The sequence below is a fragment of the Rhopilema esculentum genome, chromosome 15, assembly GCF_057945365.1.
Source record: "Rhopilema esculentum isolate cy_ngs chromosome 15, ASM5794536v1, whole genome shotgun sequence".
In the NCBI taxonomy this organism is placed as follows: Eukaryota; Metazoa; Cnidaria; class Scyphozoa; order Rhizostomeae; family Rhizostomatidae; genus Rhopilema; species Rhopilema esculentum.
The window spans coordinates 3825443-3849999 of record NC_142829.1 but is presented as its reverse complement, the minus strand read 5'-3'; the positions used below and the strand labels follow the sequence as shown (position 1 = coordinate 3849999).

General features: G+C 37.7%; 1 protein-coding gene across 1 annotated transcript; it reads right to left on the bottom strand.

Moving 5' to 3' along the window:
- Window positions 1–56: 56 nt before the first annotated feature.
- On the bottom strand, window positions 57–24043 carry LOC135685674 (uncharacterized). Its single transcript, XM_065201674.2, has 10 exons — window positions 23317–24043; window positions 14868–15160; window positions 13988–14043; window positions 11876–12038; window positions 9228–9355; window positions 6325–6553; window positions 5820–6084; window positions 5321–5671; window positions 3548–4538; window positions 57–3046 (listed from the first exon to the last, which is right to left on the bottom strand). Exons 1-10 carry the CDS (start codon window positions 23473–23475, stop codon window positions 2415–2417), a joined length of 3267 nt encoding a protein of 1088 aa, XP_065057746.2. The 5' UTR covers window positions 23476–24043; the 3' UTR covers window positions 57–2414.
- Window positions 24044–24557: the final 514 nt, after the last annotated feature.

Here is a 24557-nt window from a genome sequence, read left to right as displayed (position 1 = left end):
ACAATGTCGGCATAAGTTTTCTCAAAGCTAGCCACAAATTTCGCATCTTAATCAAAAACTGACCCCATATTATATTTAATGAATGTAATTTCAAATAAATATTTAGAAAATTCACTGTACGTTGTCAATGACTTTATTTCAGCACCTTTTGCGTGCCATTCGTTTACAGGGATGGCACCAATAGGTGAAAGGGAGGCAAAAAGCGCAGGGTGCCCTCGGCACATAGATTTTTTTAAATTTGATTGCTCTGTCTGCATTTACGTAACTTGCTATATTCCAATTTCTTTGAACCATTCTCATCTCAGTGAACATACGAACTTGTATACGAAGTAGGATGAGTGACGATGCTAGACTCAACATTGGTGTAGGTAGATGTTGGGGATTCCAAACACCACTTTTTGCAAAAAAGCAAACTATTAAGAAGCAAACAACCAGTAAAGCCTCATTTTATTCGGTTCTAGCCCCCATCCCACTTTTTTAGACCCCTCACTTTTCTCAACACTGCGCGGTGGCTGTATTCGGAGCGAATGAGCAAACTCGTTAGATTTAGATACAATCATAGAGAATGTTAAATTTAAATTTCCAAACCCTTGAATTTTGCTTGTAAAATTCATCTACCATGCTTGCAAAAAGAACTTTGAACATCTAAAAATTTGCGCTATGTTTTGATATTTTCCGATTCATTTCCTGAATTCTTCTTCTTTTGCACCCCTTCCCCCCAAAAAAACAATATTGTACATAGTTCAGAAAAATATATCATACAAATCACAAAAAAGTTACTTCCTAATCTTCTACAACGTTGTGTAGTTAACCAGCATAGTTTTTAGGCTAAATTTGGCCTCGAAAACTGACGTTCGTGTACCTAGACTTTTGGCAGGCATTGTAGACTTTGTGCAGTTTCGAACTTGGTTATTTGCTTGCTTGCTATGTTTTTAGAGAGCGTGATCGTATTTTAAGTCAGCTGGGTCCCTAAATATTTCTTCGCTTCGCTCACTAAAAGAAGTCTGACAGTATTTGCCCCCCCCCCCCAAGCATTCCTTTTCTGACTCCATCTGTGTTGTTTTAGCAATTTATAATCCATGTACCATACATGCATCTGGTAATAAAAACTTTCAAAACAACTAAAAACTCAGTCTTGTGTTATTTTCTTGACTATTTTATTATTGATTAGGGTTCTACCCACACCTCTAATCTAACATCCTTGCATGTTCTGGATTCATTGATATAAGGTTTTCTTCTTGGTTGTTAATTTTTATTTTATCGAAACATTTTCTCCCTATCTTTAAAGGGGGGGGGGGCTATTTTCTGACTAGTGAAACTAATTTCATTTTGAAAGCTATTTTGAGAGCTACTTTTTAGATATCATGTTCTGTTGTTCTGTATTTTCAATGTGTTGGAGTTATTTTGCCTTGTGATGACATTGAAATACCATGCGTCGCATGGGGCGAAGACCTTTGCATTCTCCCATTGCAAAGCTTTTAACGTGACGATTTCATCCACTAGACATTGACTTGAAGATTTAAGAAGTCATGTTAAAAGCTTTACAAAAACATTTCAAGACAATTTTCGATCACTTTTTTCTAACGTTTTGTGCTCTTAGGGGAGGGGGGGGGGGCGAACGAAAAACTCGAATATGTCTTAAACTGTCCCTTTTTTAAAGCAATTCTTAAAATTTTGTACCACAACATATATAATGCGTTTACCTTACCTCTTTGATTTTGACATGAAAATGAGCGTGATTTTGCAAAAAGCCAAATTGGTAGAAGTAGAGTTCAATTCAATATTTAGATAACAATCGAATGGATAATAGAGCCACCTGTATAACTGGTGCCTGTGAATCAGAGAACAAAAAGTTTCCTGTTACCAAGAAGGTTCTTATCAAGCGGATTCTTGTTAAGTGCATTCAGGATTCAGATTGGTAAATGGCATTTGCTTAGCTTTATACGCTCTTAAATAACATATCTATTTTTGAGAAGGCGCTCAAAATTTATCTAACAGACACAAGTTTGAATCACGTTATAGATCATAGAATTAACCATCTAGAAATTGAGCAGATTATTCACATGTAAGATCTAGAACGTCTTAACAGGATGTAGAGAAGTCCTTTGGAATTCGAGAAAATTACAAAACGTTTGAAATAATAATGATTTCGTTACATAAATATGTCTGAACAGTGGATGCGAAATTATTTTGACGTTTGGTTACAAAAATAAGATATAAATAAGCTTACTCCAGCTTACTGATTTACATGATAAACTTTAAGGTACACAAAAAATTGCAGAATAATAATATTAATTTGATCTTATATACAATTAGTTACTATTATTTAGATTATTCACAATTTCATCACTCTCTTCTTTACAAAAAAGAATTTATCTGGCATTTAGCTTTTCGAATCCAATAGAGGATAATTTCTATTTTTCTGAGTCTAGTTCCGTAAAATTACCGCCACTGTTAGTTCGATAACATAGCCTATGTTTTGGGGGGCTTTTCTCTTGGCGCTCAATTTGTTCTAAGAAATCGATCTCGTTTAAACTCCTTGATCTGCGGTCTCTTGTGTAAGTCTGTGTTTTGCTTGTTGTATCTGCTAAAGTTTCCCTATTACCACTGTTACTAACATTCTTTCGCCTTGCTTGTTGAGCGACAAAGCGCCGAACTTTTTCATCCGTTACGGAGCCTCGGTATGGATTCTGGGTACTCACTGCTTCTTTGAGTAAAGATAATGCCGAGTCTCTTTTGGAGGACGTAAGTGGCATGGCAACACCTTTCCTGCCTATCTTAAGCTGCAATGGCTCAACAACCTCCGGGCGAAACACAGGTATACACTGGCATTTGGCAAGTTTAACAACGTTCAGCTTAAATGGCTGACTTTCAAGACGGGTTGCGCCAGTTTTCTTGTCTTTTGTGTTGTTGTTTACATGTTCGTTGTTATTGAGGTCGATAAAAGGTTTTGTAGTTGATTGAATTCTTTCAACAACGACCTCTGGGCTAGGCATGGTTTCTTGTCTAACACTTTGTAACGAAAATGGCGACACCGTTTGAAGAACTAGAAAAAAGTAAAATATGTAAGTTGCGTTTGTTACTTTACCGAAATAATGACAAAATAATGAGCGAATCAATTAAGTAAAAAAATAGAATAACATTTCGAGCATGTACTCGTTTTCATGTCAAAACGAGTCCTGTTCTCGATACGTGTGTCAGATTCACTCTCATGAGACCCAGTGTGCTACGGCGGAATATTAATATTTTTTACTTAATATGGTAGCTTAATATCTTTGGACATAAAAATTATTTCTGGAGATATTGCAAAGTTCTTAGCAGTTTGGACATTCCCTACTCAATGCCTTTTCACAAACATTTTTTGGCTATTGTCTATAATGAAAGAATAGATTACATATCTTTATCAAAGCATCATTTCACACCAAAGGGTTAAGAGGGGTCTGGTAAAAAATTCGAGGGTTTTTCTGTAGTAGCTACTTCTTAGCTATTTCAAGTTTTTAGCAAGAAAAAACGGGCGTGTTTTTCAAAAGCACAAAATATATCTTACCTGGTGCAATTTGCAATGGAGAATTACGTAATGGCTCGAGGGCGACTTTCCTCACTTTCTCTAGCTCAATTTTTTTTAATTTCTTCCCTTCAACTTGACTAGCTTCCAAACCTCTAGAGCTGTGGTTGCTATCTGGTGCGTGCCTTCGACTCTCAACGTCTGTGGTACTGAATCTTCTATCCCTAGTGCGATTCTTGCCTTTTGATCCTTGTTGATGACTCTCCAAAGGTGTGCCGTCCCCATCTCCTGTACACCTCTCACCTCGCAAGGGGTTAACCTCCCTGCTTTCATTGCCATAATTGCTCGGTACACATTGTCGACGGCTCCTTGGTACTCCTTCTCGAAATTTACTATCTCCATCCCCGCTACTCCGGATTTTGCCTTTTATATGCCGACTGTCTCTATGACTAGAACCACTCTTACTTCCTGAAACCGTCTTTCTCTCGAGCTTCGATACAAGCTTCGCTTCTTTTTGACAACTTGGAGCTTTACGAGTTTGAACAAGTTCAATGTTCACTTTTAAATCGCGGTCTTTAAATGGAGTTGGTGGAGGAATAATTTCTGTGAAATTTTCATTAACTGCTTGACTAGAATCTAATGCCTTTGCTTCTTCACTTTTTGTTTGATTTAATCTAAGGATGCCTTTTTTGCGATGAGAAGAATTTCCTGTTTTCCCAGAATTGTTATCAGTGTCCTTATTTAGATTCAAATCATGTGTATCTCTCACTGTTAAAGTCCCTTCTTTTTGGTGAGAGTTTTCCCGAGTAGGTTCTTGCTTTTCAATAATAACAAAGTCTTTGAAATCTGCTTCAAGTAATTTAAAGCTTTTCGGATGAGAAATTACTGTACGAAACTGGAGGCTATTGTTCTTTAAAGTGTTGGACACAGCATGCTTTGTGGAAGGTGCTTCCATGTGATGAAATGAATTTGCGATTGATAATGCTCTGGATCTGCCGATGTAAGGTGAGGGGTTGTGCGAATAATCATACTCCTGGAACGTCAAAAAAGTGAGATTAGCAAAAGATTGTTCGTCAATCTAGTAGTAATATAATTGAACATTGATAACGAATAAAGTTACAAATCTGTTATGAGGTGATCAATGCTCTATAGATACAGCTGCAGCTAATACTTAATCATAGCGCGTTAAACTTGGAGTAGCAGTTAATCGATTTTTCCTTGTCCTTATGACAAAAGAGCAATATTGCATTATGTCAACACATGGTGTCAAGTTCCATAGAATAGGTAGTAGATAGGTAATCAAGGCATCTTGCACCCTGGTACCCGGGCATCCAGGCACTTGGGCATTAAGACATCCAGGCACTCAGGCATAAAGACATCCAGGCACTCAGGCATCAAGACACCCAGACACCCAAGGAGTCAGGCACACTGGCATAAACGGCACTAAGTCCGCCATAAGAAGTGAACTTGGAAGTGAAAAATATTAGATATTTGCAAAGGTAGCATAGATCTACAAAACGGAGAGCAGTTTCGTAATTGAGAGTGGTCAAATTAGTAATCCAGATATCTTCTACCAGAGAATAACTTTAGCATGAGATAATACTGAATCAAGAGAGCATCACTTCTGCTGACGCCTTTCATGCTACCTAGTAAAATGACGTCTGTCATGCTAACTTCATCCCATAGTAAATACATATATTCTTCACCCCCGAGGCATCGTTTTGGAATTTAAGGTGAGTAGTAATCTAAATAAACTGGAAGCAATGCAACATTCACAAGAAACATTTTACCAGAACAAAAAAAGTTCCCTCTCACCTCTCTTCCCGTTAGACTTTTTGATCTGCCTCTTGAAAACTGCTCTTCATCGCTGCCACTTTCCTTTCTTGATCGACTTCTTGGAAGGGACACATCTACTGTTTCCATGTTTAAAAGTTTGTTTCTTAGAATTTGCGCGGATTCCAGGCTGCTGGTGGAGTTATCTGTGGTTTCAGGAGACGAATTTCGTTGATAATCGATGTCATCAGAGCCCTTATCAAGTGTCGCGTTGACTAAACGATTAGAATTCGATTTTGATGACGTAGAACTTGAGGTGCGACGATCACGTGGAAAGGTTGCATATTGGTTCCAGCCATCGTTGCTGCTGTAAATGGCAGTTAAATCTTGCTCCTGAAAGAAAATTACTGAGTTCAACTGCTTGAAAATACCTACAGTCAACGAAAGAGGATCCCAGCACACAGAAATTGAACCAAATTGATTCTTACCACAAAAACTTTATTTTTGTCAGTCATGCGCCAAACATGGCAAAATTACTTACACTTTCTCCATCAGATCTTGCAAAATTGTCGTCATTTTCGTCCATAATACAGGTCTGTGATAAACCATCTTTCGTGATCTTGACACCTTTGTAGGTGAACTTGCTCTTCGGGCTGACATCCGTTCTCAATTTAGCTTTCCTTACAACTTTAACTTTTGCAAAAGATGACTCCCCTAGCAGTCCTTTATCCTTCTGCCTCTTCTGTAATTCATATCTTTTGAATCGCTCGTTTAGAAGATAGTAAATTGCAAACGAATGACATGCTCTGAAAAGTAAAGACAAAGAACGGGTTAACAAGTCACTGAAGATATCAGCCACAGGAAAGTCTCACATCGCAACTAAGCTTCGTAATGTTACCTTCTGATATAAGTTACCAAAAGCTGAGTGTACTTAACTATACCTTCTATACATAACTGAGTATTTGCAAAGTCCTTACGAATGATTGCACAAACAACCCCTTTCTTGGCCTAAAAGCCCTTTAAAAGAACAATAAAAGCCATCTTACCTGTTTTGGGTGACTGAATTCACCACTTCTTTCATACTCATCCCCATATTATCAGCCATGTGTAAGGCTATGTCCTGGTTAACTTCTAGTGCCAGTCTGCTACCCAGGCTACCACTGCGCAGCAGAACCTTGGCTGAGGACCTGAGCCAAGGGTGATTTGACGCTGCTTCCAGAGTGATTCTAGTTTCTGGTAGTGGATCCAAAAACTGCATTAACAAGTCACGAGCCTCTGAGAAATTAGGAACAAAAACATATTTAAATGAGGTCAGCAGTGCAATAACACGCAGGAGATCAAACTTTCAATACAATTCAATTTTTCAATTCAATTTGATTCGTATACTACAGAAGAAGAATACTATATCAATACTGTAATAAACACGACTCAGGTAAAGTATGGAGTTATCTAGCTTAGGCCGTCAACAGGTTGATTATGTACTTTATAAACTGGATCAAGATAATACAGCATGTGGATCAGGTTTCATTTTTTTCTCACTTCATAATTCTAATACGAATTTGTTTTCTCAGTGACAAGGTAAAATTTCTTTCCTTTTTCATATCTTTTATAGGCTGACATCTCACACTGACTTTAAGCAGGACACAGTGTCTTTATATGAAGAAAAAGCGTAACAACGATTATAATGACAATACGGTTGTTGATGGCTTTCTATGTAGCCAAAAAAGGGAGCAAATTGATGAGGCTAGTTATGCTACAGCAGATTAATGGCGAGGACATCTGCAGAAATTAGAAGGATAACATAACAAGCCCTGGAACATACGACCAGCCCTGAAGGGTTAAAATACAAGAGAAAGGGGAATAACAGTATTTGAACAGAAAGGGGAATAACAGTAATTGTAGACCAGCACCGAGCTTTATTACAAGGACAAGGGATGAATAAAATATCAAGACTACTGCTGGTTGCCACTTAAATTCACGGGATGTCAGTGACAATCGGTAGTTCTACTACTTACTTACTCAGCAAATGGTTGCGTATTCACAGTAAACGAGAAAGCAACAATTGCGTAAGCTTAAATGTACATTAGTTTATATGAATGACCAGAGCAAATCAAGTGGAAACCCGCCTTCAGACACAAAATTCATTGACGAAATCAACTACACCCACAAGAGCTCCTAGCTAGAAAACACACAAAATTTCAGAACAGAAACCGAATCAGTGACTTAATAGAGAGAATATTTGCTCAGACAACACCCATGATTCAACAATAACACATAAATTGACGTGCATAAACTCGCACAAAATCTTCGTGGAATCCCTTTTGATACTGGCCGCAAACTGAACTCAAGTATATTAGTGTCAATTAAACATTCTTCTTGGCTAAGCAATTTAGACGTAAACTGTAATAAAATCATAATCGATTTCACTCGTTATCTTCAAATGGCAATCCTAAAACCTGGATTTCTTCTAAAAATTGAAAATCTACTAAAGCTTTCTCAACAATGAAAGGATAATGACATGAATATCCATCTTAAACAGATCTTGAAAATCTCACGATTTTCTTAAAAACATTATCATGTTTGATCACGATCATCTGGTTTGTGGAATTCTTTGCACTTTAGCTCAGAAAAACTGGCAGAAATTACTAAAAATGGTTTTGAAAAAAGAAAGAACTTTGAACCATATGGCAAATCAGAAACGCAAGCAGACATGTAGGTTGCCCAATCAGAGCCACTTGCCTATTGAAAATGTTGTCAATGGAGTCCTAAGTTGAAAACAAATTCATTCTGTCTAAGTAATAGTGGCTTTTTCATGTTTAAACAGATAAATTCCAATACTGTTGGCTGGAACGACGATCGGGCTCTACCAATAATTCGAAACATGTCGCCAATGAAAGCTTGAACGAAACATGAAAGCTTTCGATCTATGTTCTGACGTTTTATGCTCTAAAGAGTGTCAGACGAAAAGCTTTAGTGCTGTGTTTCAAAATGTTTGCTTTTTTAAAGCCATTTTAAATTCTGTACCACAAAAAGACAGTCAGTAATTAAAAGTGAACCAAGACACCGAGAGAGAGAGAGCATTTTTGGGGGAAAATCCCAAAGTTTGGTAGCGGTTTGAACTAAAACAATCTTAGGAAGAAACAAGACATAAACTTGAAGTAATGTTTGCGTACCAGTTTATAAGGCTGTTTGGTGATTAAAGTTGAAAACGATATAATGAAGAAAAAGCAAAGAAAACTGGTTAGAATTCTGTTTGGTTGCATAAATTCAGAAAGATCAAACTATAGGTCACACATAAGCACATCCTAGTTTACAGGTTTAGTTCTCATACCAGGTGAAAGGTACAGAAACAAATGTGAAATATTTTATGTAGCGAAGATACAAGCGGTGGTACATGGATTTCTAGAAATCTTTTATGGAAAATGTGATATCAGTTGAAAGGCAGAACTCTGACAAATTCAGGTATTTGATCAATGAAATGATAATTAAAAATTCATGAAAGCATTCAATGAAGCTTTCTTGATATCTAAGCTAGTCAAATTTAAAATGTCGTGAGCGAAGGTCTCATAAATTAAAATGAATTCTTCGGGAGGGGGGGGGGGGGTGGGGAGGGCTGTGGTAGGGGTGGCTTACTTGTAGGGTTTATAAAATACTGAATCTCATAGGCAAAGTGCTTTTAGCCGTGTGCTGTAGCTGCAACATGGTAGGAAGGACATACACAATACTATAATTTCCGCAAATGATGAATTTGGTTGGTGTTTAAATTGAAAAAGTAATGTTATCATCCATAAAAGGAGGCACAGAACCAATCAGATTTCTTATCAACCAAGTTTCTTATAACAGACCCCCCTCACCTCCTTTGGATGAGCATAACCTGTTCTGGCACAAGGGGTACAATGAAAAGAGAAAGAAGCTTATACCTAGGCTAACCTTGATATGTTATACTAACCTTGGCTTATATATTGCGGAAGTGGCGTCATTCGGCGATCCATCATCTTCTGGTACATATCTATGATATTGAATCTCTCTAGATTGTATGGAAGATTCCCGGTAAGCATTGCGAACATATTCACGCCACTAAAAGACAAAACGACCTCAGTTACCAAAAGACTGCAACATGGAAACAAAAATGGGAAATTATATAGACATGTCATCATGAAACATCGCTAGAGTATTTTTCCTGGTATGACGTATAAGAAGATGAAGAAAGAAGTCAACAGGGCTTGGGTATCTTGAACATAAGTTGAAGAAAAATATGTTCGTGTTAACTTTACAAGGATGGTATCTACAAAGGAGCGGTGCTCTTTTTTGAACCATGGTTAAAAAAGGGATTTTTGTGCTCAGAAAGGAGATATTAAGTCCATCAAGAAGGATTTGCTTAAAGAGGCTTAGTTTGTGTCGTCAAGATAGCTTATTTGATACAGGGTATGTCCAGCACGAAACAGTCGTGTGCATAAGGAACCCACATCAGAGGGCGTTTCCCCATGTTTATCCATACAATAATTCGACATGGCAACATACCAACTCCAAAATTGTAACTGGCATCCGCAAATTAATATGACACTCTTACGATTTTTGAACAATTTTTTTGCGGTACAGAATTTGAAAATGGCTTTGAAAAAAGCAAACATTTTACAACATACTTAAAGCTTTTTCGTCTGACACTCCTCAGAGCATAAAACGTCAGAATAGGTTCCGAAAAAACACGTTTGAAAAATATATACCCAGTTGTGGATCGAAATAGGCCAATCAGAAAAACGCAAGCACAAGACCGGTATAGTTGACCAATCAGTGCCGCGAGCCTAAAGAAAAATTACCAATCTTACGATTTTTGTCAAGGAGACTTCTTTATGTAGGCAAAAGAAACATGTGTGGCACCGTGGTCAAAACATCAGCTTTTAAGAAATTAAAGTTTCCCTCCGTAGCCCAAAAAAGTACTTCCATGACGTCATTCGAAACAGACAAGATAAACGAGTCAGATATTCAAATTCAAAAGAGAAAGCAGATCGAGGTGGTTAAATCCCCTCAAACTATGAGTAAGTGCTTTATTGTCAAGTAATCTCTGGCGTTTTGCAAATTTAACTCGGCTTTCCTTCTTCCCAGCCAAATAATCATGTTTAATATGAACTTCAGGGTTTCAGTGTTGTCAAATTGATTCCTATCGGACAGTTATGATAGAGAGCTCCACTTGAAAACCGTTGTCTACAGGGGAAGAGAGTAGTCTCCCCTACAATTCCCAAAAAAATTTGATCTTCAAAACAGCTCTTTTGTTACAGGGCGTTCAAAAGGATTATGCCAGTGGGCAGTGGTTGCTAGCACGGTATAGAAAAATATGCTGCTACCACGTCTGATGATTATGAGGTTGGTCTTCAAGAAAACGTAATTACATAAGGCCAAACATGGATTTCCTTTTGTGAAATTGCGAATGAATTTAACATTTGTATCTCACGAACGGGGCAATTTCTGGGCCTTGGGTGGGAGATGCAAACTATCCTTACAGTCAATCATTTCTGTTACTTTTAATTAACGGGTAGATTGTCAAACTAATATTGATAAAGACATATGACATCCACAGTTGAATCCAAAGAAAGCAAAGATATCCTCGAGATAACGTCTAGGTGGCGCCTTTGAAGTATTACTACTGTCACAAAGCTCTTCTTATCTTCTAAAAATGTAGACTTTCCCATCAATCCAAGTGGGTGTCGAGATATGTTAATCTCCAGTCATAAATTTCTATGCAGTCTGTCAACTCGACGAACGTCATATGCGAACAAAATTTATTTTTTAACCTCAAAACTATTAAAAAATCCTCAAGATTTGGGAAAAGTGGCAGGGAAAATGAGGATTGGAGCCTGTCGGAAATTTTAATTAAAAAGGCACAAAGGCTTAAGATAAAATTTTGAGGCATTATTGCGGTGGAAGCAACAGCTGGACATTTAATAACCTTCATATGCTGGTTCTTCTCAGTCATAAATAAAGTGTCTTTGCAGACATGTTACTGAACTAAAGGCCTTAAAGATCGACGAACGTTCCTATTTCTTTAATATGAAGAGTTCCATTTCTAAGTTGATCTAAAAAGTTTTAGTTACATTTAATTATTTGTAAATATGGTTTGATAGTAAACAATAAAGCAGTATTGTCGATTCTATTTCCCTGCAATCTGATTCACTTTCCTTTTATTAGCAAACTTTCTACTAGTGTTTAAAATTGCTTAGCCATTTACAAGAAGGTTGACAACTTCATCGCAACCTCTAGTGAAACATTTTAGGAAACTTTGCTTTCCAAGGTAGAATCGACTTGCTCAACAACAAGTTTACAGTCTAATTAAAATACCTTACAACTTTGATGTTTAGTTACTTTCATGCATTTCATGCCACTTGTTCGTCGAGCCCTCAAATTGCTGATTCTTTAATTTAATCCAGGCTAAATACCTATGAATTCATCGATCACATAAAAGGAGTGTAAATGAAGAGAGTAAAGAAATTCAACAAAGGCAACAGTAGCACAAGTTTTTCGGAGAAAATCCTGAGCTGGACCAAACTCGATAATTAAACTTCACGTCAAGAACAACTGCTGAAATCACATTAAACTACTCACATGCTCCAGATGTCAACTTGAGCACCGTAGGCCTTTTGGGCCAGCAGTTCTGGTGCCGCATACGCTGGAGATCCACAGTGGGTTGTTAATAGCAACGGACACATACCGATTCGTTCCCATGCCTCAAGAGCTGAAGACGGTAATTTGTTGCTCAAACCAAAATCTGTAATAAAGAAAATAAATCACTTGATGTTGGCTTCAATTTACCAGTCTTCTTTAACTTGAATAAAAGAAGGTTGTTGTCTTGGAGTATTTTCACTTTGATAACCCTTTTGATCAAAATTTTCAGCCGAACTTTCTTTCAAATCTTTATGCTTTGAATCGAGTGTGATTCTCTTTATCGTTAAAGCGCTACTTTTGCTGAAACCAGGTTTAAAAATATTTAGGCCATTCGCACAGCACAATTACCTGCTAGCATAAAGTTGCAAAAATATTTGCGTCTTTAAAAAGAATATAGTTTTAAAATTTTGCAAGTTATCTAAAAAGGTAAGTGGATTGAAAACCCAATTTGCTTAGCATATACCCAATAGAGAAGTTACAAAGACGTCTATTTGAAAAGTCATTCAAACATTGGAAATAAATGACAAGCAGCGCGTCTGTCGGGTCCAGCCTTTTTAAAACAGCGCATTTTAGGCACCTCACATTCTCATACTTTCTCTGTTTATAATGCCCAAGCAGCAAATCTCTTATGCCATTAAAAGGCGGTAGCAACCCTGCCCATGGCTGATATATCGATAGGCTCTAGCAGCGTTCAGGATGCTGTGCGGTTTTCGGCAACTGTGATTGGGGATTCCACGACCACAGTCGTAAAGCTATTAAGAAATCTCAACCAATGATAAAGCTGCGACGCTTTGTTAGTCGGTGTCAATTTAAGTTTTATTTCTACTCATTTTTGACTCCTTTGCGAAAGATTTATCCCTTCAAGCAAATTAAACATAGCTTCCTTTCCCGGCTATATCTTCTTTGGAATGGAATTTTGTTTCCTCCAGCGGGAAACTACGATACATTTTTTATCCTATTCTTATAGGCGCGGGATTTCAAAATTTCCTGTTTTTCAAGTCGTTGGTAGTTAAAGTACTGTATGAACAATACGAGACTATTTCAAAATGGTTGTTGATAACAATGAAGGCGATCTCTTTAAATGTATTACCTATGCCTTTCTCTGAATATTCAAGTAAATAACTTTGACGTAATAGCAAATTCCCTTTATAAGAAACAATTTAATGATTGCATTTATTGAGTAAAAAATAAAGCTTGGTATTCTAGCGAATCTCTGAAAATCTTCATCGAGCAAACAGATTTTACGTCATAACAATGTCGGTAGTATGCAAAGAGCGGTTTCAATCAGAATCCATAAGAAAGCAAATACTTCTGAACTCTAATAAACATAGCAAAAGTATGGAAGCTTAAATATAGTATATTGACAGGAGACTCCTCCATAAGACAAGGAACAAATACGTCTCTAAAGAACAAAGAACACGAATAAAATCTGAGTGGATACAAGACTGAAGAAAGGATAGGTTAAGACTGGAAAGGGATTCAAGAGTTCTTTTTGTTGCAGAGGCAGGTCGGGTCATTCAACAGGAACTGCTACGGCTTAACATTAAAGGTCATAGAAGTGAAAAAATGGCTAAAATGGGAAAAGGCTGAATACACCCTTCCCTTCATAATAGCAAAGTCATCTGGTGATAGACCACATGAACATCAAGTCGATTCACGTACCAATGTCGACATTCTCTACCAAAATATTATTGTGGAGTATATCTCCCCATTATCCGACCATCTTAACAACATGCAGGTAGCACAGCCAGCAAAACATGGCGGTCACAAGAACAAAAGCCATGAAGAGGTCCAGTGCAAACAAAACAAATCAACATTTCTTAGTTTTCCCTGCTTTCTCAGGAAAATTTCACATCTTTTGTAAAATCTTCTGCAAGAAAGATAAACACATTTCTGGACACTGATTGTTAACATCTTATTCATAATGGTGCCCACGTCCAGCCAAGACATGCTTCAGATCTTTATGTATAGGAAGGAGTGCCAAAATTGTAAGATGCAAGGTATTAAGAAGGATGTGACAAGATCAATACAGGATTCATCGAAAAAGCTCACCGACAATCTTGAGATTATCTTTCTCATCCAACAGAAAATTCTCTATCTTCAAATCTCTGCAAGGTAAACAATTCTAAGTAAGAGGCTAGAAAATTACAGCAAAATTTCAAAAAATGCAAAACCAATCAGTAAGCAAATACATAATTCGTTGTAGTAGAAACATCCTGGGTGGTCAGGCCAAATTTGAACTGCTAAATAAAGAGAAGAATCTAAATTTGATTTGTGGGTTGTGAAAGTTGCTATGCCGAACATACGTGCGGTAAAAAAACATTGCTACACTATTTGAGATATTTGCTAAATTTGCAAGAAACTGCAACTTTGACGTTACTTTGAAACAAACTACACACCCTGAATGGAAGTGTATTAAACTGTAACGCTAGCAAATCGGATGAAATCCTGAGCCTGCAGGAACACATTAAGACTTTTGCAGAGAGGGGGCGTTAATATTTGGCCTAAACGATTTAATTTTTCGCTTTAACCGATAACTTATTGTCCCTTTGACATGAAATTCTTCCCTCGTTTTTAATCATAGTCCAGAAAAGTTACGGTCACGGGATTGAACAATAAACTTTTATGCACACTTTTAAGCTAAAGGTTGTTTTTGAAACAAAAGTTCTCCAGTAACAAAATGTGAAGATGGCAGGCAGTAATGGAAACATAGCATACCATGGACATAGTAACAAAATTATGATTTTTACCCGGACGTTTTACAGACGAAGTTAAGCCTGTTTTGAGGGTAGGAATTATTGAAAAGTCCTGAAAAGAAAAAGATTACCGCAGCATTGTAGCAGAAGAAAACTATTTGTTTTCATTGGGGCAAGGAAAATTTGAGTAGAACATTATACGCACGTCTGGCCAAAGTGAGAATGCTATAAATTACCTATGTACAACTCCGCTAAGATGCATACTGTTAACGGCTGATAAAAGCTGTTGAATGTACTTTCTCGTTGTGTTCTCATCTAAATATTTTCGCTCACAAATGAGATCAAGAAGCTCTCCTCCAGTACACAGCTCTGTTACTAAATAGTAGAAGCTATCTGTCTCCATTACTTCAAGCAGCCTCACAATGTGTGGATGACGTAATCTTTGCATTAAATCTGCTTCTCTCTTCAAATTTCGGCTAACGTAGCGGTCTTCCCTGGCTTTTCGCTTGTTAATCATCTTGATTGCGACCTTAAGAAATAAAAAAGGATAATAATTGATTAACTTTAAGAATGACCTAACAGCAAAAGGTAGATCCAATATAATTACGTAAATATATCACTAGCTATAGGGCCAAATTTGTCAATAACCACAAGTAAGCGATCGAATTAGCCGTAAGTTAGCGATGGAAGGCAACGCATTCTTGCGAACTTGGGCCTAATCTTCGCCTTCTTAGGGCTGACCACAGGTCTGGTGACACGCTGCCTTCTAACATACCCAATCTCATCTTTCGCCGTTTTCTTTACATTCAAGTTTAGAGAAGAGAGAACACGCGTGCGAGTAGAAGTATACTTGAATAGACGTTTGAAATACGCTACAGTTCCCATATAATCGAATTAAGCGTGAAACTTGGAGTAATACCAAAAGCGTGTACAGCTCTGCCTATATGGCATTGAGCACTTTATCAAAGACCGGTAAACAGTAACTTTTTATATATATCAAACTTCAATGAAATACTGTTAAATGAAATTTCTAATATATCAAACTTCAACTTCAATGAATTACCGTTTACCAACCAGTCTGTCATAACGTGCTCGATGCCAAATAGGCAGAGCTGTAAACACTTATTGTTAATAGAACATGGCAGTTCTAAGTCGCTACTCCGTGTTTAACGTTTAACATGCATTCAACTCCACCCATTCACGGCATGTAGTAAACTTTTCTTTTGCTCTACCATTACGCTACGAAACAAGCCTTTTCTTGACAAATCATAATAAAAGCACCATACCGAAAAATGATGTCAAACGTTAGTGATAATAAAAGTCAGTGGCGGAAATTGCGGGGGTGTGGAGGGGCAACCGCCCCCAGGTTTTGCCATATGTCGGCAAATTTGCTTGCTTTTGTGGGCATTGCCCCACCCCCACCCCACTTTAAAAATGAATTTCTGATTAAAGTGATTACTGATTAAACTGACTAAAGTAATATGCCCCTCAAGTCAGTAAGCAGTCTTTGAAGAATTCTTAGACATGTAATTCGTTCCAATTTTGAATTATTCTTTATACAATAATTAAAGAAATCTTTATACAATAAGTCTTTATACAGAAAAGTGTTTGACATCTCGAGCAACAAGATGTTTCGGATACATTTTGTAAGGCAAAGATAATAGAAACGACGTTGGTTAGCAGAATCTTTTGGAAGGCACACCATACTGTTTTAGCCCATTTCTACCAAGATACAACGCGCTTCCCTAAAGCTTTTGACCCCTCCCCCTCTTATTCTTTCATGTAGAGCTTTTGATAATCCAAAAATGCAGTAGGTGTTTTCATATATTTTTGCGGGATCCTTTGCTGTTCTTGGAACACAGTTCTCCCCCATATCTCAAACTAGGCTCTTGCGCACCGACATTCCTTGCCACTAAATTTTCGAAGCCGGCCAAATATCGGACTGCACGAAAATACAAAGTACAGGCCAGTTCTCCTTGCGTAAAAAACAGCTACCGAAAAGCATGTCCATTGCGCAAGATCATTTAAGTATCAAAGGACATTTTCACTCTTTTCTCTGAAAATAGGAGGGGAAATCAAGACCTAATTATTATATACGGAGGAATTAAAATTTCAATTGATAATTTTCAAAGTATTACTGGTTTCCTCGCATTAACTGGTCTTAGGTGCAACAAAGGGCTCAGACGTCGAGAAAGCTGCAAGCAAACATGCAGAAATATCGAATTAAAACGTACAACTGAATACAAGACTTTGTCTGAATACAGAATACAAGTCTAAATTACATGTAATAGCATTGGCAATACCGCCTTTTCGTGCTCTACAGACAAAAACGGTAAATTACCTTAAGCCCGCATTTTGAGCAACTTAAGTCGTTTAGCATTATTACATACGAACTGAGCAGTTTTAATCCGGATACATCTCATTACAAAAAGATGGCATCGTTACCCATTTTCTCATGCAAAGATGATGGGTTTAGATTGGTCGAAATATTTTTCCCGAAAGACGTGCTTTTATCTGTGCCTGCCTATGATCTATGGAGTTAGTTCTTCTCTAATGTAAACAACAGAATAGGCGAATGAACTTTTCTGCTAGCCTGCAAAATGCGAGAAAGCTGATGTAAAAAGATGCCAAAAATCTACTTTGCAGGTAGCACCATTTACAAAAATATCTACAAATACCTCTTTGCAGTACAGGATATCTAACAAAACCCTTAGTTCTCGAACTGAACACAAACTGCTAAAAATAAGAGGTTGTTACAGACTGATTGTGTAAAATGATGCAATGGCAAGATACCAAGAAAATTTCATAAGGGCAAGGGAGCAACCACACCCGTATGCCCGGCGAGAAAAGCTGAATATCAAATTTTTTTGTATGGCTTTAAAGATATTTTGGTATTGCTTTTATGACAAATTTAACACAAGTTCTATGTTTTAACGTATTTCTAGCACATGCTCGAGTCATGTATGTAAAGGATATAGCAACTTGCAAAGTTCCTTGCATCTAAAATTGTAATGCATTACGAAAAAAAAATTATGGAGTTTGGATCTCAAGATGCAACATAGTGTGGAAAGATAAAATCTCAAAAAAGCTCTGAAAAGTACATTTTGTTTAAAATATGTTCTCCTTATTGCTTAATTTTTTCCCTTCTAATATTATCCAATCGATAAATTTTCACAGTCACCTTAACCTAATTCCGGAAACGTTTAACACTTGTTAAAAGACACATCGATAATGAAAAATAAGAAATAGCTTATTGATCATAAATGGTATTACCGGAAAATCTAAAGCGATTAATAAGCGATCCAATAACACAAGAGAAAATTGAAAAGTGGTGTATTAGAGAGAAAACCACTAGGGCAGCTGAGCTAAGCGTTAATGAGAGGGTTCACTGTGCATTTTCACCACACGATGGGCCCATTAGCAAAGCAGATGCAATATATGATCGTAGCAAAACATCATAGCAATGGTCAAGGGGTCTTGTTAAAAACATCTTCCTGAAAGTCCGGTTTGTTGCTTCCATCCTAACAAACAGCTGCGGGTGATAACTTCGTACAAGGACGTAGATAGCGTTTTCACAGTGGAAGATGGCATGTGCAAGAGAAAACAAGCACCTTCATGAGCTGCATAGAGGCACCTTACCTATTTTTTCGAAAATTGGGACATACGCTCCCCATGCTGACCCCCGCCCCCCATGTTTCTACGTCCATGACTGCGTATACTCGAAGAACAGACAAATTTTCAAGCCCATACAAACAGAACTCTGGAAAAAAATTCATCAATCCTTCGGAAAAATTATTTTTAATGCCTTCCTCAATAACCTTTATTGCATCGTTTGCATTGTAATTTCAACCTCTCCTGGGTTCTGCAGAATAAACTTGCAGACTTCCGCAAAATGTCACTTTGTGCGCTATCCGATGTGCGATTTGGCCTAAATCTTCACACACTAGACTGTCATACATCACCTTACTTGACAAGCATTGATAAATAAAAGAATGCAGAACACTAAAAATATTGGACCCGACTACAATGAATCTTTTCTTCTTGCTTAAAGAATAAGCCAAAGATCTAAGTTGAAAATTAAACTAATTTTATCACACCAAGTCCAATAGTTGCAACTGCAAAGCAGCGCAAAAAGGAACTAGCGTTTACACTTGTAGGTGACCAGCCCAGATGGTATTTTTCTCATACTTATATGCATTCATAGATGATTAAAATCTGCATATTGGAATTATGTGCAGTTGTCCGTGGCAAAGCTTACTGAAGGAAACATTCCTAATGACACTTAAAATTGTCATAGCTAACAGTTTTTCAGTGCAGAGTTAAGAAGGTACAACCATCCTACTTGTAAGTACTCAATGGAAACAAATAAAATGAGAGTACCACGCCAGAACCCCACCCAAACCCCACACAACCCTGGCCTAGCTTCTATTTTATTTCTTAGGAAAGCTTTCAAAACTTGAGGAAACTGTCCAGAAGGAGTGCGAAGATATTTCTGGTTTCAAGGAAGATTAACACTATCAAGGGTTCCGTTCTAGAGCAATAATGACAGGATTGGCGTTGAGCGGGCGACGTCGAGGGTACTGTCCTCCATAAAAACGCTAAAAAGTGACAAATATCCCTGGTTAAAATATACCATTCCCTTTTTATAATTAAAATCTATCCTTCTCTTGAATTATTTGACGAATTTTCTTCTGTCAATAATATTACCCTTGATGATAAAAATAGAAAATCTGCCACATTGGATGATGATTAGATGAGGATCGTAAGATGGCGTCAAGAAATTGCTCCTGGACTTGGACAAAATTTCATTCTTTAAACAGTTTCTTTTGCTGTTTTCTTCACTGCGTCTCTAAGCGGAGAGAGGCTGGACGTCCCTCCGAAGGAGCGAGAGAGGACATCATGAGTTGAAAGTGACTATTAAGATGCCAAGATAAATCCCATTCGAAACGATCTTCGAAATCTGCACCACTAATTCTTTGAGAGGCTACTCACGTATAAAACGACCTATCTAATACTTCAAAGGTCTCCAGTACACAGCAAGCTTCATAGCGTAGACTACACATTGGAAATGATATTGTATAGAGCCTAACCAGCACTGTCGTTAAAGGATATAATTAAGCCGACCAAGGTTGAAATTGGAGAATTTTAAGCTTAAGGATATGAAAGAAAAGGACCACAAACAAACATTCAGTATAAAATTTGTTCACTTGGTACATAGTTTATGGAATCCTTGTTCAAAGGAAGAACCAAAGCAAGAGCATGCAAAACGAATGTCAATTACAGAACTGGCAAAGATCGAACCAAATGACAAAAAACAACGAAAGGAGGGCGTTTAGATAGAAGAAACATTTGCGCATACCCAATTTCGTGTTCGAAAATTTAAAAAAACTCGTGAATATAAGGCCTTGAATTTTTCACAGTTGACATAAGGCGAGAACGTTGAAACTGCAAGAGTTCAAGGAACATACCGCACGATCGTTTAATGAAAGGTTAAGCTCTCACGCCCTAAATGATTCTTCTAGAATATCTTCCCTGAGTAAAAGAGTCAACCAGAAATGACCTTAAAAAACCGGCTGGAGAAACAGAAAAAAGTCAAGTATGAATTGAGGGTAGAGGGATGTGTGATTCATTCACGTTGTACAGATAAAATGAAATGTTTATAAACGAAGAGACAAAATGAAATGCTCTCCCCGATGTTCGTGTTTGGCGACTTGTGGCAGGAATGGGCAACCATTAACCTGAAATATAACTGTTAAAAAGTTATAACAAGCAACAAGCGGTACAACAATACAAATGAAATTGATTTTCGATTCGAAAAGCTTCTCGTCTCGGTAGACCAAGACCTCAAAAGTCTACTCGTGTTGCTACTCACGCCAGGTGACTCTTAAATTATCCACCATCTATTCTATCTAATGCTGACACAATATCTAAGATAAGATGGGCGTCAAAAGACAACCGGCACCAACAGGCAACCGGCACCAACAGGCAACCGGCACCAACAGGTAACCGGCACCAACAGGCAACCGGCACCAACAGGCAACCGGCGCCATCAGGTAACCGGTGCCAACAGGCAACCGGCGCCAAAAGGCGATCGGCATCAAACAGAGGTCAGCACTTAAAGGCGATCAGCGTCAATATGCGACACCTGATCTGGCGGCTTCGGTCCAAACCGACTCAGTCAAGTTTCCTGTTTTTTTAAAAGCCAACAAACGCTTTTTCAATTGTGGTTCAGAGCGGTAAACAAAACAGAAAATCAGCCCACTGGCGGTAATTTGTAAATGGACTCGAGTACTCGAAGCTCGATGTTACACATTTGAGCAAGCAGAAATAGTGTGTTTTGAAGGTTTTGCAATATTAAAAAGGAAAGCCGTACAAAACGAGCCGTAGAAAATATCAACCTAGATTTTAATCTTTATGTAACTAAGCAATGGAATTTGGTGGGGATCAAGTAATGAAAATGATGGAGAGCAAAGCAAGTGATGCAATCGAATAAATATGATCAGCTTTGTTTCTAACGGCTTACTGGGGATTTCATTTAAGCTTTTCGAGCCTTCAAATCTTTTCCACATTCTTAGGTTTTTATGTATACAAACAGAAAGCTGCATGTCTGGACAATTCTCAGATCTCAAAACCTTGGATGATCCAACAAGCATTCCAAAGATAAAACGCTCACATTGCAGACCTGTCCATCTTTATTGGATATTCCGAAAAACGATTTGATGCTCCACTAGAGTTTTAATGCCCCTTGTTTACCTTGGCTGGCTTTGGAGCCCGAGATAGAAATGAAGTTTATTATGTTTAATTAGCAATAAATTGGGATATCAATAAGACAAACATTATTTGTCGAAGTATTTACGAGCGCCATGTCGTCTTCCTCTATGGGATTACAGTGATAGGTACAACAAAAGTTGCATTTATTTACGCAGCAATCGCCTATTACTGGAACAAGGGGCGGTTTTTCGATCATCAACAACGCATCGGCATGATGCTAGCTAGAAACAACCAGGGCACAAAGCAATGAGCTTCTTTGATATCAGTAAATTAAATCGTTTCTTATTCTCAGCGGGCAAACAGTGGAAAGTTTTCCTTATCTCTTTGAAAGGGACGATCCTAATGAGCAAAGAATTCGTTTTGAACAGTATGGACCAAATTGTCTCTGCGGTGATAAAATCTGCAGTCTCGGACGGGAAAATGAATGAATCTTCTTGAACATGTAAAAATGTGTTTACGTTATCAAATCTTAGTTAACCACGTTTGTTTACGAAAAGCTCATATTGGACACCGAGCTTCAATAGGGGGCAACAGTGGTAGCCACTTGAAAGAGGTACCGATTTGGGTTTATCTATAGTAGGGGCGTAATGAACAAGGATTCGAAGGAAATTTCATATTTCGCAATAAAATACTTCCCTTGGCAGCGGAGCAGAGATGAATTTGCACATAATGAAAGGGTAAAGACCACAAAAACTTTCGTAAAAGCAAATAGTGTACAAGCTATATTTATGCATGGGATATATATGGATACCATTTCATCCAACTTTGAAATCCTATGGTAACTTTAGATGAGCATGAGATATTTAGCCAAGAATAAGGCAAATCTGTGAGAAACGTGCAATAAGTGCTTTTTGGTGGTGAGAATTTAACGGACTTTGCATACGGCGGTGAGTAGTTGTCGAAAGTCATGAAAGCATGGACTTGGGAACAGGGAAGATTGATTTCACGATAAAAAGGGGAAGTCAGGAGGGCTGCTCCTGCATTCGACAGACTCATTGGTGATTGATCCAATCAAATATATCTGTGAGGTTTACTTTTTTTATACGGGCATAAAAAGCTTTGAACACTCCTTGGATGCCACAGCTTTAAGAATTATTCCCGTCAGAATTATAAGTGACCACTGACCAACCACAAATCAACGCTGACAAGGGCAGAGAAACTAGTGACATGCAAAACTCAACCACTTTCTTTACAACGACAAAACGATATCGAACCTACTTTTTGTCTTTATTTACAACACCCAATTCCTGGATCAAATACCCATTGAATCCAAATGGGTCGTAAAACAGATAAAGAGCGCCTTGAAAAATTTTTAAGATGCAATTACAAGAAATCAAAGTTCTCGTTTTTCCTGCGGAAAGCAATCAAAAGCCACAGGGAGTGTGAACCGTACTGAGGCGCAGGAAAGGCTGCAAGCATGTAGCGTGTTTGTCAATGTTCAGATTTCGCAAACTTATGAAAGGTTTCCTTTCAATTTTGGCTGTAAACAGATCCCCATGGCAAACGCATTTGCTCACAGTCAGATGTTCTCGCTGTTTTCTAAAAATATAAATTCGATGTATAAGAACAAAAACTGCCTCTCAAGTGGTTGGGCCACAAATTTGAAAATAACAGTGGTACATTCTTTTTTAAACAGAGTAGAAAATATTGAAAACGATAGAGTTTTAAATCGCATAACAAGATTTCGTCTGGGTTTGTGTTTATTTGTAAATACGATATTGGTGCGAGAGCAAGAGCATTTGAAAAATGTTATGCTTAAAATGCAGCGGAAATTGGACAGAACTGGATAAACATTTTGATCGAAAAATTACGAAGCTTTTATTGCAAAAAAGTCTTTGAGCGGTAAACTTCTGTGTTTATTGGAAAATAAAGCATAACATTTTCTAAGTTACATTCAATTTGGTATTCACTCACTTTTTCTCCTGTGGAAACATGAATCGCCTCTTTCACCTTGGCAAACGACCCCTGTCCGATAGTTCGTCCCAGCAAATAACTACCAACCCTTTTCCCATTGGCAAATGCTTCCAGTTCATCTTTACTAACATTAACCACGCTCTCCGGTAGGATGGTCATCTTTAAAAAGCGAAGAAAGGTAAATTTCTCCGTGCAAAACTGTAGATATCCGATTTTCTCAGGACACACAACACGAAAATGTTGTCAAAAATCACCGTATTCCAAACATCTTTCAGCAATCAATAACAAGTTCCATTTACAAATTATAACAGACACGTAACGAGTCGTTATATACTTAAAAACAATGCAATGTATTGCTATTTATGTAATGTGTTGCTTGTTCATGAGCATTTCTAATCATCGACTGCATATCTGCACATTACTCGTTTGATATCCCCACGAAAACAACTGTTAGCCGCCACAGGGGACATACAAAAAAGAAAACCAGGGGAATCTCCCTCTACCCAGGCCATGTCATGTCATTTGTTATCGCTGATAAAATTAGAAAGCAACTTTGTAAGCTCTTGTTGGAAGAAGAATTTTCTCACCTTTTGAATAGAGATCGCGATGTTTTGAGGAGATTACTAGGACAATGAGCATCAATTAAAGTATACAAGATGACAGGGCTTCCGTTTCGCATATAATGATGGTTTTCTTGTTCTCAAACGTGCGCAAATGATTCCTACATTAGTCACCAAAATTTTCGATTTATTTTTTTTTAGGCGACTTATCTCAGACATTTCATATTTCGGAGAATATTTGGTTATGGTAGTAGTTAACATAAAAATTTCGGAAATGATGAAAGGAAAAGCCAAATATTTGATTTTATGTCTAATCCTTAATCATCATCATCATCATCACCGCCATCAAGGTCTGTGAATGGATATTCTAGTTCGATTCAAAATGAAAACCTTATCATCACAGCAGGCCCGTCGGAACCGAGGGCTGGGGTTGTTGGGGAGGGGGGGCTGGAGTAATTGTCAAACTGTAGTATGTTTCCTTTATAACTGTGTACTGAATGAGAAGAAATACAATGGGCAGCCCCCCTTCCCCTCCAATAGAATTTTTTTCCGACGGCACTGCCACATCGGATTTTTTTTAGGTGATCGTACAAACCTACTAGATATCTGTCAGCTTTGTCTTGCAATTTCATAAGTGTACCAGTCCTTGAACTGACGGTGCAATAAATTTCTAGCTACTTA